Below are 19,131 nucleotides of genomic sequence, written 5' to 3'. Positions count from 1 at the left end.
TAAATAAATAATTTTTTTATTTTTAAATTACAGCGGATGTACAATATTATATTAGTTTTAGGTGTCCAACCCAGTGATTAGACATCGTATAACTTACTAAGTGATCATCCTAATAACCCACCTTATACCATACATACTTATTTCAATACTAGAGGCCCAATGCATGGATTCATGCACCAGTAGGTCCCTTAGCCTGGCCTGTGCCCTCTCACAACCTGGGACCCCACCTGGGCATGATTGGGGTTGGGGAGGGACCAAAGGAGGGTTCCAGGGCATGTCCTACTTGCCCAGTCCTGATTGGGCCAATTGGAGCCATCTCGCACTGTCCTGATCGGTGCTGATCAGGGCCGGGAAGGGACCGTGGGAGGACTCTAGGGTGTTTCCGGCCCATCTCGCCCTGTCCTGATCAGTCTGACCCCAGCAGCAAGCTCACCTACCTGTCTGCCCCCTGGTGGTCAGTGCACATCATAGCTACCAGTTGAATGGTTGAATGGTCACTTAGGCTTTTATATATATTGACTAGAGGCCTGGTGTATAAAAATTCATGCACTGGAGGGGGTTCCCTCAGCCCAGCCCGCCCCCTCTTACAGTCCAGGAGCCCTCAGGGCAGGAGGTGACTCAGCAATCAGGGGAAGGCGACACCCCATCACACCTCTGCTGCCGCCACTGCTGGCAGCACAAGCCTTGGCCGACCCTGGTTACCTGAGCCTTGGGTGGCCCTGGGTGGCTGGGCAGCAGCCATCCGAGGCTTGCCTGTGCTTCGGGCTGACCCTGGGCAGCTGGGGGGCTGAGGGGACTGGGCACCATCATCTCTGAGGGCGGGGCAGTCAATTAGCATATTCCCTCCTTATTAGATAGGATTATTGACTATACTAGAGGCCCAGTGCGCAGATTCGTACAGCAGTAGGGTCCCTCAGCCTGTCCTACAGGGATTGGGCCAAAGCTGGCTCTCCCGAGTGGTCCCAGATTGCGAAAGGGCACAGGCCAGGCCGAGTGACCCCAGCAGTGCACAATTGGGGCCAGTGAGGAACCACAGGAGGACTCCAGGGTATGTCCGGCTCATCTCTCCCAGTCCTGATTGGCCAGACCTCAGCAGCAAGCTAACCTACTGGTTGGAGCATCTGCCCTGGTGGTCACTGTGCATCATAGTGACTAGCCAAACGGTCGAAGGGTTGGAGGGACAATTAGAATATTAGGCTTTTATATAGATAGATTCCCAATGCTGTACTTTACATCCCTATGACTATTCTGCAGCTACCAATTTGTACTTCTTAACGCCTTCATCTTTTTCATCCATCTCTCAAACCTGCTTCCATCTGGCAATCATCACAATGTTCTCTCTATCTATGAGTTTGTTTCTGTTGTGCTTGTTAGTTTATTTTGTTTTTTAGATTCCACATATAGGTGTAATCATATTGCATTTGTCTTCCTCTGTCTGACTTACTTTACTCAGTACAAAACTCTCTAGGACCATCCACATTGCTGCAGATGACAGGATTTTATTCATTTTTATGGCTCAGTCATATTGCATTGTATATGTGCACCACTTCTTCTTATCCACTCATCTATTGATGGACACTTAGATTGCTTGTATAACTTGTCTATTGTAAATAATGCTGCAATGAACATATTGATGCATATGTTTCTTCAATTTCATGCTTATGTTTTTTTGGCTAAATACCAGAAGTGAAATTGCTAGATCCTTCTTTGTCTCTTACTATATAGCTTTTATCTATTTTATCTGATATAAGTATTGCTACCCCAGCTTTTGTTTGTTTGTTTGTTTCTACTTTCATAAAATATCTTTTCCTACCCCTTTAGTTTCAGTCAGTGTGTCTTTCAATCTGAATATCTTGTAGACTGCATATGTAAGGTTCTTGTTTTTTGTTTTTTTTTTTTAATCTACTCAGCCTCCATATCTTTTGATTGGAACACTTAATCCATTTGCATTTAAAGTAATTGTTGATAGATATGTATTGATTGCCATTTGATTATTCATAGTTTTGATCTTTCTTTTTCTTCTTCTTCTTAAAGAAGATCCATTAATATTTCATATAATACTGGTTTGGTGCTGAACTTCTTTAGCTTTTTTTTCTGGGAAGTTCTTTATATGTTCTTTGATTCTAAATGATACCGTATTTGCTGGTGTATAAGACGACTGGGCGTATAAGACGACCCCCTAACATTTCCACTCAAAATACAGAGTTTGTTATATACTCGCCGTATAAGACTACCGCCTCTTCCGCACACCTTCCACACACCAAATAAAAGGTAAAACAATATCAGATTTGATTTTAACATTTTAATTTATATTCAAATGCTTATGACATGCAGGAAAACTGTCACAAGGCTGTATGTAATCAAACATATACATAAAACAGTGCAAGTTTATTACCGGTAAACATACCGGTAATTCACTAAAGAAAACACACTCTATAGACTGGTACCGTAGATGCTTCTCAGGAATACAGGAAGCAGCCCACAACCTAGAGGGACTGTCAATGATAGAAGTAAGATAACAAATAGAGGGAGAGAGCAAGTGCCGGGCAAGTCCCTAGCAAGTTTGCTGGCATGACAGTTTCACCTTAAAAGCCTTCAATCTCCTCTTCATCATCTGATGTTAAAAGTTCATCAACGACATCTTGGTGCCATGACAGGGATGATAGGGGTTTGACTGGTCGACATTTTCTACGCTGTACTGTACAATGGGGCAGTATTGTGGTTGGCTGTTGGCTGTATACAAAGTCTGATTTGATTGGTCCCTGCTCCCTGTTTGCCCGCCCTGTCACTATAGCAGTCTGGTCCACCCTTGCATCAGCATCTCCCTGGGACCTCACTAGTGCGCAAGTGCGAGCTCTTCAACATTCTAACAGGCACCATGATAGCGCAAAATCGCGAATCGCGATACCATACTGGGTGTATGGTCGGCTGTGTGCGATTTTGCGAGTGGGGTAAAATCGCATAACAGCCGAGCATACACCCAGCAGCGCTGCTGATGCCTGAACGGTATGTGGAATGAAGTGGGCGGGCATCGGGAGGCCACTATGGCCCGGGGCAAGCACTATGGGCAGTCTATCTGAAGTGTACCTGGAGTATCAGACGACCCCCCACTTGGCGGCATATTTTTCAGGGCCAAAAAATTGTCTTATACGCCGGCAAATACAGTAGCTTTTCTGGGTAAAGTAATCTTGATTACATAGACCTTTGCTTTTCATCATTTTGAATATCTTGTGCCAATCTCTTCTGGCCTTCAAAGTTTCTGTTGAGAAATCAGTGAAAGGAACTCCCTTGTAGTCAACTAACTGCTTTTTTCTTGCAGCTTTTAAGATTCTCTTTGATTTAATCTTTTGCATGTAAATTATATGTCCTGAAGAGAGCCTCTTGAGTTTATCTTGTTTGGGACTTTCTGTGTGTGCTTCCTAGATTTGTATGTCTATTTCCTTCACCAGGTTAGGGATGTTTTCTGTTATTATTTTTTCAAATAGGTTTTCAATCCTTGCTCTCACTCTTCTGATGTAAATGTTTGTACCCTTGAAATTGTCCCAGTGGTCCCTTATACTATCCTCATTTGTTTGGATTCCTTTTTCTTTTTGCTGTACTGATTAGATATTTTCTGCTTCCTTATCTTCCAAATCTCTGATTTGATCCTCTGCTTCATCTACTCAACTATTGATTCCCTTAAATGTATTTTTTATTTCAGTTAATGTATTCTTCATTTTTGACAAGTTCTTTTTTAAGTTTTCTCTCTTTGTTATATATATCTATACAATTTTATCACAATTATACAAATCAAGTTAGTGTATGGGAAATTGAAATGAAACAGTATGGTAAAAATAGCAGAGAACTGAAAAATCTAAAAAGGAAGTACACCTAAATCATGAGAATTTGACATTCATTAGTGTTTCATCTTCAGTTTTGATTGATTCTTGATGCTTTTAAATTTCAAAACTAACTTTGAAATCAGGATGACTATTCTGAAGAGATTTCAGCACCAGCATTAAGATTTGTACATTCAGCTGGTTTGCAATTATGTTTCCCACCTTTTTGTTGAAGTTCTCACTAAGTTATCCACTCTTCCCCTAAATTGATTAAGCATCCTTATAACCAGTGTTTTGAAGTCTGCATCTGGTAGACTGTCTTGTATCTTGTCTTCATTTTGTTTAGTTCTTTTTCTGGAGTTTTGTCCTGCCCTTTTTTTTTTTTCCATTTGGGACCTGTTTCTTTGTCTCCTCATTTTTTCAACCTCCCTAGTTTGTTTCTATGTATTAGAACTGCTATGTCTCCCAGGTTTAGAGTGGCCTTATATAGTAGGTGTCCTGTAGGCCCAATGGCAAAGCATCTCTGATTACCAGAGCTGGTCACTCCAGATGAGTCTCCCAGTGGGGAATATACCCTCCTATTGTAGTTGAGCCTTGATTGCTGTTAGTATCTCAGTGGGATTGTTTACCCTCAGGCTGATTGGCTTCAAGGATTGGCTATGACCACCATGGAGGTTCAGATATGTAGGGGCCAACACTATAGAACAGGACTTACATTATTGGGGCTCTGGTACCTGGCATGAGCTACAAAAAAGAACTTCAGATGGCTGCTTCTTATACTGGGCTTAGAGGTATCCAGGAGAGGCCAAGCTGTGAACCAAGGCCATCTGCCACAAGTACTATGGGGCATGCTGAGGCCAGAGGCTGCTTGTTTTTATTTGTTTGTTTGTTTTGGTGGGTTGTGTGTGTGTGTGTCTATGTGTGTGTGTGTGTGTTTTCAACCACAGTTTATATTCAATACCATTCTGTACCAGTTTCAGATATACATCAAATTGGTTAGACCATGAACTCTACAGAGTGTTCCCCAGCTGCCCGAAGCTCTCATATAGCCCTGTTATCTTGACATTATTGACTATATTATCCACACAGTAGATGGAATGTCTGTGGCTATTCTGCAACTACCAATTTGTACTGCTTAATCTTTTACTTTTTTTCACCCAGTCCTCGAACTTCCTTCCTGTCTGACAGTTGTCAGTCTGTTCTCTGTATCTATGAATCTGTTTCTACTTTGTTTATTTTGATCATTAGATTACACATATAAGTAAAATCATATGGTATTTATTTTTCTCTGACTTGACTGCCTGCTTGTTTGAGAGATTTTAGGACAGTCTGAAGCATGAGTCAAGACAGGCCATTTGTATGGAAAAGCCACTGGAAATGGCTTGGGTAGGCCCATAACTTGGGTTGGGTGAGTCTCTGGGTGGGGCAAGTAGTGTGAGATAGTTTGATGGAGACTCAGATATGGTGTCAACCTGCTGGCTGGGATGGGGAGGGCTCAGCAAAGTAACAATGCCAGCACTTCTATCTGGGAGAAAGCCGGTCCCCCAGCTGACACCCTGATGACAGATAACTCAACTCCTCCAAGAATGTCCCCAGTGCTTTTTGAGCTGCTGTTCTAGCACTGGAGCTCCGAGCAAGTGACTCCAAGTAAGTCTGTATATGGGCCTTTTAAGAGAAATGCCTGATTCTCCAGCTACACATCATTTCACATAGCCACAATCCCTGCCAGTCTTTACAGCCAGGAGCTATGGGGACTTCTCTTTCTGACATTGAAACGCTGTGCTGGTCTGCTATTGGGCTGGGATCTCTCACTCCTTAGCAGGAACCCTCTCAATCAAGATACCTCTTCTCATTGTTAACTACCACACACGGGTGAGGAACTTGCCCGTTGCATTTCTCTGACCCACTTACCAGTCTTAATGCAGCTTCTTCTTTATATCCTTAGATGTAGAATTTTTTCAGCTAAATTTCAGGAGCTCTGAATGATGGTTGTTCTGTAGTTTACTTGTAATTTCTATGTGGTTCTGGGAGGATTTGAGTACTGCATGTACCTACACTGCTATTTTGACCAAAACCTTCCTCAGTCTATTCTAAAGAGTCATTGGAGACCACCTTGGAAGCCAGTTAACACAATATGCCTCCTGGTCCTGAAAGACTCTTATCTCTCCCACATGCAAATACACTAACCTTCTCCCAAGGCTCCATGAGTCTCATCCTATTAGAGCATCATCGAGGCTCCTCACATGTATCCAACATAAAATGGTGAGATATGCATAGGACAACCAATATAGATACTATATTCAAAGGGGGAAAATGGGAGGCAAATAGGTGCCACTGTATAGCAATTCTGCAATCCATCAAGGTACAGACTGGCACTTACTTGATTAGTACTCAAGGCATGGGAATAATTCTTTGTGGTATTTGGTTACCAATCTGGGCTTTAAATTCTGCCCTTTGAGTCATTTTTTCTCCTTTCATGAAAGGTAGCCCCTTTGTGCAGTTGTACAGTTTTCTAGACTGATTTCTGTCAGTGCAGATTTCTGTTTATTTTGTAATGTAGCACACTTTTATTCCAAACTGGTGGTGTTTCTACAAATACAATTCTCTTAAAGAGTCTGAGGGTACTTTTATGAATCTCATTTGAGTTTTTCTATTGAATAAAACACACCTAGACTTTTGTATACTTTGGGCTTCTGCTGACACTGTTGAAGGAAAGCTTCTGAAAATTTTATTCTTTAACTGATTGATTCCCTGAGATACTTATTTCCTTAGATGATTCTGTCTTAACAAATGAATTAGCAGCCACTTTTTTAAGCTTCCTCTTTAGATAAGGCTTTCTTGATGGTGCTCTGAATTTATCTCTTCCAGGAGCCATTTTTTTAAAATTATTATTTTTAGCATAGTTTGCCACTTAGAGAAGTTGGGAACTTTTAAATGGAGTAAGTCTGGCTCTGTTTTAAAGAATAGTCTTTCATTTAGGTTATCCCTCCCCTTTCACATTTTATTATATGCAGCAAGCATAAATTAGGAAGGATCTTCAACATTCTGCCTGGAAATCTCTTTAGTTAGTTCACTCAGTTCATTAGGCACTCCTTCCTTTCTTCCTTCATTCCTTCTTTCTTTCCTTCCTTCCTTTTTCTTTTTCATTCTTCAAGTTATACTTTATTCTATTTTTTGTGTGATTTTAAAAAAAGTTTTATTTTTAAAAAAATTATTTTCAATTACAGTTTACATTCAATATTATTTTGTATTAGTAGGTATTTTTCTATTTCCTGTTTTACCAGAGGTAGTGTTGCTAACACAGATCCCTTACTCTTCAGTTCCTGATAAAATTTTCTCTAATCTTTCATGGGCAACCCCCTCAAAGACTAATAGGTTTCTACTAACAATCTCTTTAATATTCTTAAACTTGTGTCAACATTCTCCTCAAAGTTCTTCCTGCTTCTGCCCTCTGATCGGTTCCAAAGCCAAGCCCATATTTCTTTTTTCAAAAAATATATATTTTTATTGATTTCAGAGAGGAAGGAAGAATGAGAGAGAGATAGAAACATCAGTGATGAAAGAGAATCATTGATTGGCTGCCTCCTGCATGGCCCCTACTGGAGATCACGCCTACAACCTGGGCATGTGCTCTGACCAGGAATTGAACCAGGATCTCTTGACTAATACATAGGTTGATGCTCAACCACTGAGCCACAACGGCGAGTGCCCATATTTCTTTTTTGTTAGTCTGCACCACACTTCCAGGTTATAAAATCTTTCTTAGTTGTCTACTGCTACCTTACAATTTACTCCAAATTTGGGGTAGGAAGAAAGAATCACTGGAGGTCATCTTGAAATCTGACTACCACAGAACTTGACAATATCTAACACACTACACATTGTACTTATTTACTTTGTTAATTGCCCATCTAGAATGAAAGCTTCATTGTGTCAGCGCTTTTTGATGAGTTTATTCACTACTATAGCCCCAGGGCCTGGAACAGTGCCTGGTATTTTCTAGTTATTCAATGAATATGTTTTAAATGACGAATTAAGATTATATTTCTTGGCCTTTATGTAATTAGTTTGGCCATGTAAATTTTGACCAGTGAAATGTGATCAAAAGTGATGAGTGCAATCTCTAGGTTGTGCACTTAAAGAAAATGGACTTGTCTTCCAGCTTCCTTTTCCCCCTGCTCATTTGCTAGATTATTTATACATTAGGTGAAAATAAGGGAAACACTCTAGAGAACTAACAATAACATATGGAAGCCTGGACCCTTAACACCATACAGTCACTATGCTAGCCATGGCCTGCAAATGCCAGGACTGATAACAGAGAAAATTTCCAAGCTGCTTAAACCACAGTCACTATGAGTCTCTGCCATTGTAGATTAGTTACACATATAGTTTAACTAGTATAAGTTACATAAGTGAGGGGGGCCTAAATAGAAATACAATAATACCTGAAAATAGCTTGAGAAACTAAAATAGTGGCCAACTAGTACCTAGAGAATAACACATATAGGTCTCCTCATATATAATCGCACATTGTAGGGTATACTACAATTTATTCATCTATTGCTGAAAGGCATGTGAGTAGTTTCTAGTTTTACACTCCTATGAATTAATGCTCATATAAACATTATTGCGCATGACTTGGTGAACACATTTATTGTGGATTGGCTGGATATGTAAAGGTTCAGCTTTAGAAGATTGTGCCCAACAGTTTTCCAAAAAGGCTGTACTAATTTACAAGCCCACTAGCAGACCACAGAATTTTACTTGTTTTCTTCTCTTTCACTTTATACATTCTGTTAAGTGTGTAAAGGTATCTCATTGTAATTTGCATTTCCCCCATGACAAATGAAGTGGAGCTCCTTTTTATATATTTATTAGCCACTTAAATATTTTTCTTTCTGTAAAGTTCTTGTCCAACTATTTTGCCCAGTTCAATTTATTTTTTTGAGTTTAAATGATAATGATTACTATGTTCATTGAGTATAGCATGTTGGATATGTGCTACTAAGCAGTTTGTACTTAATGTATACAACAACAGTATTCAGTAGGTCTTATTACTCTTATTCCCATCTTACAGTTGAAGACTGAGCCCCTGAAATGTTCAGTAATTCACCCAAGTTCTCAGTTGTAAGTTGTAGAGCCAAAATCGAAACATAGGCCTATATGACAGCCTAAAGTTTGAATGGCAAACCCTTGGTAGAAAACATACAACTCACTCCCTTTCCAAAGATTGCAAGTAACTTCATTATCTTAACAATTTTAAGGGATTCTCTTACTGGCACCGTAAGAAAAGTAGCCACATGGTTGGTGGGCTGCTAAGGACTACTCAGAAGAATCTAGAACTCTAGCCTATGGTGTCTGTGGGGGAATTCCCACCCTAATCACACTCCTGGAGGCATTCAAAGGCCATGGGAATTTCAATATGACTCCTTCCCCAAGTCAAATGAAATAGAACCCCAGGTTTTAGTAGTAGAAATGAAACTCTTGTCAGCTTCCAGAAGATATTAGGGTTGAAACAGTGTTCCCAAATGTCTATGGAGTGCTCAGTGCCTTTTAGTTATGTCCAAAGAATCCCAGCTTCCCTGGGAACTGCTCTCCTAGGTATTTATATGTTGGTAGGAGGAACTATAAATATTGCGCTTTTTTTCTATTCTGAAATGGATTTCAAGAAAAAACACACTAAGGATATAACTCTGTAATGTTTTAGCAATTGAAAGCCAAGAGCTGCTGAAATTGAAGTTAAGAACTCTTTTAGGACAAATTTAAGTATTATTAGAAAACATATATAAAGCTCTCCCATTTCTTGGCATCAAGGTGCAATTTATGATCCACTTTCACATGTTATCTCATTTGGTGCTCACAGACCCCTACAGGGAAATTGGACAGGTGGTGTTATTATGATTAATATTTCCATCTCACAAATGAAGCCACCAAAGCTCAGAGAGTTTCAGTGGTTGCCTGAGCTCACAAAACTCTTAAATGGCTCTTCCAGGGCTCAAGGTCAGGTGTAGCTTTTTCTTCTGCACCACATATTCTCTTACATACCTGGTGACATTTAGAAAAGACTGAATGCTCACAAAAGAGTTGGCTTAGAGGTAAAACATCACAACAATTAGGAGTTCCCTAAGAGGGGTATTTTTGGAAAAGGCACAGTGGTTGGGTAAAACATGAGCAGCACTGTGGAGAGTTTCTGTTTGACTCATTTATCACCGCTAAAGAAACCATTCAGGGGAATCTGACAGTCTTCAGAAGTTTTTCCAAACTCAAGGGAAATTTCTTTCATCCCTGCAGCCAGCAGAGATTTGTGACAGCAACTCCGCAGTGCTAGAACCCAGAGATGGAAGCATCTGTCTATCCCTCAGATGTGAATTTACAAACAAAGAGATTGAGTCACCTTCCATAGGATAGGAAGTATCATTGGAAGCACATTTCTACATTCCTCATGTCGCCAAGTGACAGTACACATTGTCATCAGAAAAATAGAGGGAACAAATGGACATCTTAAGTAGAATTCTTTATCCAGTGCTATAAAGCTTACTATTTTAGCACTATTAAAGAAAAAAATTCTAACCAAATTAGTGTTCGCTATTTATGAAAATTTGACAAAATCATTTGATCATGTACTTATGGAAAAGAATATTGGATTGTTAATGTCGATTCGATAGGTTTAGAAACTTTGACATACTGTTTTGGAAAATAATATATGGCTGCTCATTGTGAAACTTGTGATAAATGAAAAGCATTCCAAATCCTTAATTTTTTTAAAAAAAATATATTTGTCAAAATCATCTTTCAAAATGTGAATTTGGACTCAGACCTAAATTCAAGTTCTGGTTCTGCCACTAATTTGTTAGACAATGCTGGCAAGTCACTTGACTTTGATAAGTTTTTGATTTTCCATGTCTAAGATGAGTAGCTAGATGAACTTAAACATGGATTTAGAATAACCAGGTTCTGTCTGTTTCCCATTTTGGCTGTAGGGTCTGAAAGAGTGAGTGGCATGTGCTTATCATTCACTAAATATTTCTTGCATGAATTTAAGGTGACTTATAGTTATAGTATCCCAAGGTTTTATGTTATAAATTTGAAGAATTTCTAAAGAATATGAAATTTTCAAGATACAAATATGCACACACACATACACAAACACTTAGAATTAGACGATGTCAAGTATTAGGGGAATTTTACTTTACTCCTTTGTTAGAAGAGGAAAAAAAGCTTTAAAATAACTGCTATCCTTAATCTGCTGGATTAGTCTAACTTTTCACTGCAGAATCAAATTTAAGGAGGCATGACTTAGAATTCTGAGAAACTGTTTTCATTGAGATACTTCATTCATACTAATGAAGGAGTAAATTAAGGCAAATAATATACATTTACTTCCTTGGAAGATAAGACACACTTGGATATGTTAACCTTAGACCAAACTGATAAAAGTTTGTTTGTTTGTTTTTGTTTTGTTTGTTTGTTTATTTATTTATTTTTATTTTAGCTTAGCTCACTGGGCTAGGTGAAATTGGTCATTGTTGGCCTGAATACATTGTAGCCATTTTTCATCAATGTCTCATTTTACACTTTCCTTTGCACATCTTTTAAAATCATTTTCTTTAAAAAAATGCTTTTATTGATTTTTAGAGAGAGAGGAAAGTAAAGACATAAAGAGAAATATCGATGAGGATTGGAGCCTGCAACCTGGGCATGTGCCCTGATCAAGAATTGAACCAGTGAACTCTTGGTTCATGGAGTGACGCTCAACCACTGCACCACATTGGCCAGGCTTTGAATCCTTTTCACTCAGCTTCCCTCTTCCTTAACAAATTGTTTTTGCTCATATTACAGTCCTTTACCTACAGGAATGAATACATGGTTAATACCTAGAGGTAGTTATAACTTAAAAGAAAACCATTTCTTAAACTAATCTCCAATTGACCAAATTTCAGGCAATTTAACAATCTCACTGGATTACAGGTGTTTCTCATATCCCATATAACATTTAGGCAATAGTCTGCTACAGTGGCACTTCAAACTTGTGAAGCCATGCAACTCCTGTTTTAAACAAAACCAGGCAGTAGTCCAGTTGATAGAGGAGATTCAGATTAAAGTACTTTGGTGGAAGCAGGGGTGGGAATCCAGAACCTTCCCCACTCATCCTACTTCTTTCTCCAGCCATTGCTGTATAGTGCTCCCCCTTCCCACCACCCCAACAACCCTGGTAAAAGGCCAGCCCGTGCTCTTGCATCAATGCACACACCAAGTGAGAATGGGTGAGTGATATATAAGTAGGCAACTTTTCAGCAGCCTAAAGGACACTTTAGGTGCCTACTACAATAATAAATCACATTCACATTTTTTATCACTTTGAGAATGTGGTGAAAGGAGAAGTGAACAGAATAAGCAACTTGGGTTTTGACTATTATTCTCTATTTCTGTCTTATGTTTTCAAGTTTGGTGTATTACATGGTTGTGTTGGAAGATAAATATGGACAACTAAGTGTATTCCTGAAGTCAGTGATACTATTACTAGCTCCTTTAATATGAATGGTTTTCCCTTAATTTGGGTTTTCCCTTACTGGTATTTTGAATTTAATCCAACCACCAAAGCAATTGCAAAACTTCCAGTGGTGTTTTCCCAGCAGTAAAGATTTTGAAGATGGCCTCCGGAAAGACCACCCAGATCAGTTTTTTTTACATTTCTCACCCTGCAGGCATTTCTAACCTAATAGTTTCCAAACCAAACTCTTTCACCTTCCCCCAAAACCTGTCCCTTCTCTTGGTTCTGCCAATGATCCATTCACAAAACTAAAACTTTAAAGGCACCATAAAAACAGCACCATTAAATTATAGGGGCTCTAATATAGGCATATTATCTGTCAATCAGAATTTTTCACTTCAGCACTATTGATGTTTGGGGCAGGATGATTCTCTGTTGTGGGGGCTGCCCTGTGCATTGTGGGTGTTTCACAGCATTCCCAGCAGTCTCCTCTAGGCTGCTGGAAAGTTACCCACTTATATATCACTCACCCATTCTCTCACGTGGTGTGTGCATTGATGTGAGAGCACGGGCTAACCTTTTACCAGGGTTCTTTGGGGGTGGGGAAGGGGGTGATACACAGCAATGGCTGGGGAAAGAAGTAGGGTGAGTGGGGAAGTAGGGTGAGTGAAGCAGCCTGACCTCCAACCCCTTCTAAGCTTCAGGATAGAAAATGCTTCCAGGCATTGTCAAATGTCTGCTGGAGACAAAATAAACTCTATTTGAGAACCACTAATGTGGATTGTGTCTTTATTCTTCACAATACCCAACAAAGGAAGTATTGTAACTTCATTCCACATTATAGAGATGTGGAAACTGGGTCTCTAAGAAATTAAGAGACTTAGCCTTGGTCATGTGTCTAAGATGTGGCAAAGCTGGGTCAAAGTACTGTACAAATGGTCTCCCCTTCCCTCTGGGCCTCTGTTGCTCAGTTCTCCTTTGCATCTATTTTTTTCTTCTTTTCTTTTTTTTTTATTTAATTGTGTTAATTTTTCGCTGGGAATGTCTTGATTTTGCCCCATTCTTTCTATTTCCCTTAGCTCAGACCTGTATTTTTATTACCTAGATTATAATAACTGGGCTCTTTATCTCCTAGATTTCACTTTTAGTTTCAATCTCCCTTTTACATTGCTAGCAGATAGATATTATTACATAGCTGCCCCATTGAAACCTTCCCTGTCTTCCACAGCGCCTATAGCAGTGGTCTTAAAGGCAGTCCTGGCACCAGCAGCATCCCCTGGAATCTTGTTAGAAATGCAAATCCTTGGGCCTCATCCCAAACCTACTGAATCAAAAACTCAAGGGTTAGGGCCCAGAAGTCTGTTACAACACACCCTCCAGGTGGTTCTGATGCTTGTAAAAGTTTGAGAACCCCTGGCCTACTTGCTAGAGCTCTAATGCCTTAGGTGCCATGCAAACCTTTGACTTCCTCCCTCCCTTCCTATCACCCCCCGCCCCCTGCCCTGCCCCCTGTTCCTTGCCACTACCTTTTCTCCTCCTGTCCTACCCATACATTTACCCCGCCTGTGCTTCAATTTCATTCTGTCACCAGCTGCCAAACATGTATTTCTATCCTAAGCACTGTAATATAACAAGGCAATCCAGCTCCTGAATGGCTTGCAGGCTGGGCTGGGGTGCTCCAGCTACACTATTCACTCACGTGGAGGTAGGTACACATCCTGCCATTTTAAACCACAAGCCTCTGCCATCGTGTCTCTTTCCTGGTGAACTCCTATGTCTTTCATGGCTCATTCTCAAATGTCCCTTTTTCTTGAATTACTCAGGCTAATCCCCAGTTTCCTTGAGCGCTCACTAGCTTCACCACATCCTCTTGTTATTTCACTTGTTCCCTGGTGGCATTAGCTTCTGTTTACCTGTCCCCTAGAATACAGGGTATGTGAGGGAAGAGCCTCCTCTCATCTGTGTATCGCCAGCTTTATGACCAGGGTGATCAATCCAGCATACATCAGAATTCTCTGAGAGCGTTGTAAAAATGCCTCAATGTCTACAGGTGCAGAATCTTGCAAATCCATATTTAAAAAATCCCCACACCGTAGTTGAATCACTGCACAATGTCTTGCACAGAGCAGGTAGCGAATCAACATTTATTGATGTCTAATCAATTACTTAGCAAGCTTGCCTGGAGAATCATCTCAGCCTACCCCTCAGCTTGCTTTTCCCGTTGTGTGTTTTCTCTGCTTTTGATTTCAGTTTCCATTTCCTTTAACTTCCAAGTACTTGCACAACAACCAAAGAGCAGCCATCACTGACACAGGCAAATCTTTGCTTAGATGATTGTAAATACTGACCTAATAATCTCCGGCAACTCAAGGTCTGCAGTCTCAAATACCCAGCAGTAACCTCAACTTAGGGTTACCTGTTCAACAGTCCCTCAAGTATCTCTCAGGAGTCTAGCCACCTTGCGGCTACTCACTCACAGAAGAGTTAGCTTTATTATCCTCTCAGGTTGGTTGTGAGACTTTAACCAGACTCCCCCGTAGAGGCCAAGTCAGCTCAACTCAGCACCGGGTCGGGCGCGGCCAGAGCTGGTACCTGTGATAAGTAAGGTTGGGGTTGCCAGACTGGAGCACGAACGGGGAAGGAAATCCCCGGGGCGGGCGCAGTTTGCAGCTGGTAGCAAGAAATCGAAACTCAGCTGTTAAAACCGCTGCCCCTGCTCTTCGGAATCGCAGCTCGAGACTCGCTTAGCGTCCCGGCCCGCATCCCTCCTGCAGCGGGCCGGCCGCGGACGGAGCTATGTACACCCACAGCCGGGAGCTGGGCACCCCCGCCGCCTCCGGCCCGGCCCGGGCCTCCGTGCGCGGGGCAGGCGGACCGGGGGCTGTAAGTATTTTACAACACCCCTTAGAGGGCGGAGGGGGCAGGAGCCTGACCCCAAATTTACCCACCGCAGACACCTACCTTCTTCATCAGTACAGTTTGAAACCACAGGGGCCCAATAACAGGGCTTTTGAGAGAAAGGACGTTCATTTGCCTAAACAAAAGCACATGTAAATGGAATGTGTGAGTTCTTTACACATTTATCTGAGCCCCTATTCCTTTCAAGACCAACAGTCTCTTGATTCTGGCGACTGGCTCCAGGATTGAAATACTGGGCGTGGAAAAACTGCCTTGGCTTCTTCCTAATTTCCAGGTATCTTCAGAACTCGTACTCGTTAGAAAAAAATGTCTTACTCTATCAAACACCGGTGCCCTAAATGCTGTCTCCACACCAGCTGCAAGGTCAGGGAGAAGGGGGCATGCGCTAGGGGGTTGCTCCCAATGCTGCCTCCCAACGAAACTCGCAGATAAACTAGCCGCGTAGGACCAGAGGAGTTGAGGAGAGAGTGCGGAAGTGACTGCAGTTCCTGTCCCTGACATTGATGAGTGCTCTTCATATTTACTCTTCATCTTTGGTTCAGGGACTACAGTTGGTATCCTGGAAACATTTGTTATGCAAAGTGTCAGCGGTTCTCTCTTTCTGCCCAATAAAATGAGCTTCTGTAACTCAACAGTATGATTTGTACAGACATTATTGCTTTTGAAGTGCTACCTCTGTGAATTGGAACTGTCCAAATGGCTTCATTCCTAGTTCCCTCTTTTCATCAACTTCCAGTCACGTGAAAGACAAATGCTGGTTGCTAAGGAACAATATATAACTTTATGACCAATAAGCAGATTTTCTTTCATCCCTTAACTTTAGGGAGAATTCATAAGTACCAGGCTTTTAATATTATTCAGTTTAGGGTTAACCTTAGTTGAGGTAGATGAGCTAGGTGGTTTCAATGCGAGATTGCTACATTTTTCTCCTCAAATAGAAGCTCATTAATTTCAAGTAACCTATATCTCCTTAAGCTGTAGCATTTAATGTATCAGAGGTCATGGGCATTTAGTTTCAGGTTGATGATAAACACCCTCTACACACTTCGTTTTCTATTGAAAATCATCTACTTAGGTACAAAGCAAATAAATATCCAGTAAAATATTGGGTGCTGATGGCCTTGTATTCATTGAACATGTTTATTGACCACTTATCCTGAGGTGGAGTGTTTGTGCCTTGTAAAAGCATACTGACTTAAACACATCCACCTACTCACATATAAATATAAATAAATAGATTTTAAGGTAGTCTCTTAAAATGATTTCGGAGGACCGTTACTAATAGACTCCAAGGCAAGGCTGAGTTCTTGACTGTATTTGGATTTAAATAGTTGCAAGTATATTTACTAATTCATATTGGCTTTCCCACTTATTTTTAGTTGGTAATTTTATCTTGTCTTTAAATATCATAAGCTATCTACACAGAACTAAAGAGAAAAAAGTTCCCACAAACTTCTAATCCAAAATAATTTTTTATCCTTCCTTTCAGTAGTTTGCTTGTTTGTAAACATCTTACTCACTTATTCATAGCTACATAAGTATAAGACTAAGGCCTGGGTTTTTCTGGAAGGGATTTTTACCTTGCTTTACCCAATTCTTGGCAATAGGCTCTTACCTGTGATCATAACATAGGCAGGCTCACTTCATTCAGATACTTGAACTATACCTGGAAGTGGCCTTTTGATGCTGTTGGAAGGAAAGACACACTGAAAATGAACCCATACTTTGGAATTTTACTAAACAGTTAACTTTAACATATGTATGTACAAATTCAGTTTACCTTAACATATTTGTAGCCTGCTTTATACTACAGGAGTTTAAGAACTGTAGAGAGTTAGAGATGAGCAGTATTAATAGCAAACACATGTTGTGCTTAGTATGTGGAAGTGCATGACATATATTAACTCTTTCAGTCCTCACAGCAACCCTATATTAAGAGAGGATTTCTAACTCTGGATATTTAATTAAAAATATAGGGACAGATAACTACTCAGCAAAAGACAGGCACTAAGAAGCTTATAGTCTAACTGTTGGGGCAGACACTTATCAGATAATTACATGAATAATTCTTTACATGTGTTATAAAGGAAATCCAGGGCCTGAGCTAGACTTGGTAGCAGGAGGTGATGTTTCAGTGGCAAGTCCACAGTATAATTAGGAGTTGTGTGGGGTTTTTTTTCTTACAAATATGTCATTCCAACAACAAATAACTACAATTCAATTCAATCCTGACTCTAACTCCTCAGAGTTAGAACAGATGCCACAAATTAAGGGTTTACTGCCCTAAGACTGCCCCCACTTTAGGAGCAAGCCACAAGTGGGGTCCCCAGGCTACCAACATTTATTCCCAGCTGACTACAAATTTGGGGTTCCCATCACTTTTCTCTACCTCTAGGTTCAATAATTCACTAGAATGAATTACAGAAATCATGGAAACTACAATATTTATGATTACAGTTTTATTATAAAGCATATAACTCAGGAACAGTCAAATGGAAGAGATTCATGGGGCAAATATATGTACAGCTTCTATACCTTCTCGGGGTAGGTCACCCTCCCAGCACCTTGTGTGTTCAAACTCCCCAAGCCTCATTTTTCATTCAAGAATTTTTATTCAGGCTCCACTGCAGCATGACTGATTGATTATATCACTGGGTAGTGTGATTGAGCTCAATGACCCAAGGTGGAGGTGGGGTGGGGAGGGGACCTGGAACTTCTAACCATTAAATCACATGTTTGGTTTTTCTGGCAAACAGCTCTCATCCTGAAGCTATCTAGAGGCCCTCACCAGGAGTCATCTATTTCATTAGCATATAATCCAGGCTTTTTGTTAACGTGAAAAAAAAAAAACATTCAAACCCGTAAATAATTTTTGTGAGTTTATTTGAGTCAATCTGTTGACAATTGCTGGGAAACAGAATGTTGAGATAATGCTACAGAGAATGACAGGTTACATCTATATTTATACATTGCAATCAAAGGAAGGATATAGGTGGGTTACATGAAATCCATTGATGATAGACTAGATAGGCGGGAGAAAGCAAAGTGGGGTTGTGGGTGAGGGGTATGGGAGGGAACCTTGTGATTGGATAAAAAGTAAAATGATAGACAATACTTAGGTGGGTGCAGGGAGGTGCAGGACATTTCACAGTCAACCATGAACTCAGTAACAATGAGGAGATGTGTGGTCTCCACAGAGCGGTGCCTGTGCTCCGAGGGGTCCAGAAAAAGGAAAATTAAAAAGGGAAGTTACAAGTTACCCAGGCATTTCAAGGGTATGTTATTTTAGATGCAAAAAGACAGATAGGCTCAGTTAAGGTAAAGGTTGACCTTGTCAATGAAGATCCCGGCCTAGGATGTAACTACCCACCATAACTGCTTTGAGTTAAAGCTTAATTTCAGACCATCCTTTGTGGTTACTTTAGGGCTCTGAGTTTGCAAGACTGCCATGCAGGCCTCCCCTGAGCCTGTCAGGTCAGCATGTGGCCCTTTTCGTCTACACTTTTATCATTTGTAATTCCAATGATTTTAGGAGCTCTGTGCCAGGAACCAGGATGAAGACTAAATATTTATTTATTTTTATTAACAACAGGAGTTTAAATAGCTTCTGTGACAGCCAGGGAAGCTTGCTATGCAGGTCCCTATCAAAAGGACTTACTGTGAAGGGCATAGCCAATTGACAGCCTCTGCCGCCACCCTTTTGGATCCATTACACCAGTGGTTCTCAACCTTCCTAATGCCGAGACCCTTTAATACAGTTCCTCATGTTGTGGTTTCCCCCAACCATAAAATTATTTTTGTTGCTACTTCATAACTGTAATTTTGCTACTGTTATGAATCATAATGTAAATATTTGATATGCACGATGTATTTAGGCGACCCCTGTGAAAGGGTGGTTCG

The 19,131-nt window shown here is 40.5% G+C and overlaps 1 protein-coding gene across 1 annotated transcript in view; it reads left to right on the top strand.

Moving 5' to 3' along the window:
• The first annotated feature begins 14,423 nt into the window (after positions 1 to 14,423).
• EPSTI1 (epithelial stromal interaction 1 (breast)) overlaps positions 14,424 to 19,131 on the top strand; it is a 109,123-nt gene continuing 104,415 nt past the window's right edge. Inside the window, exons 1-2 of the mRNA XM_015559453.1 lie at positions 14,424 to 14,441; positions 14,990 to 15,195. Coding sequence (XP_015414939.1) covers positions 14,424 to 14,441; positions 14,990 to 15,195 — 224 coding nt within the window. The remainder of the gene's footprint in view (positions 14,442 to 14,989; positions 15,196 to 19,131) is intronic.

Source organism: Myotis davidii, unplaced genomic scaffold, assembly GCF_000327345.1.
Source record: "Myotis davidii unplaced genomic scaffold, ASM32734v1 scaffold70, whole genome shotgun sequence".
NCBI lineage: Eukaryota > Metazoa > Chordata > Mammalia > Chiroptera > Vespertilionidae > Myotis > Myotis davidii.
Note: the sequence above shows the minus strand (reverse complement) of the source record. Positions and strands in the feature narration are given on the sequence as shown.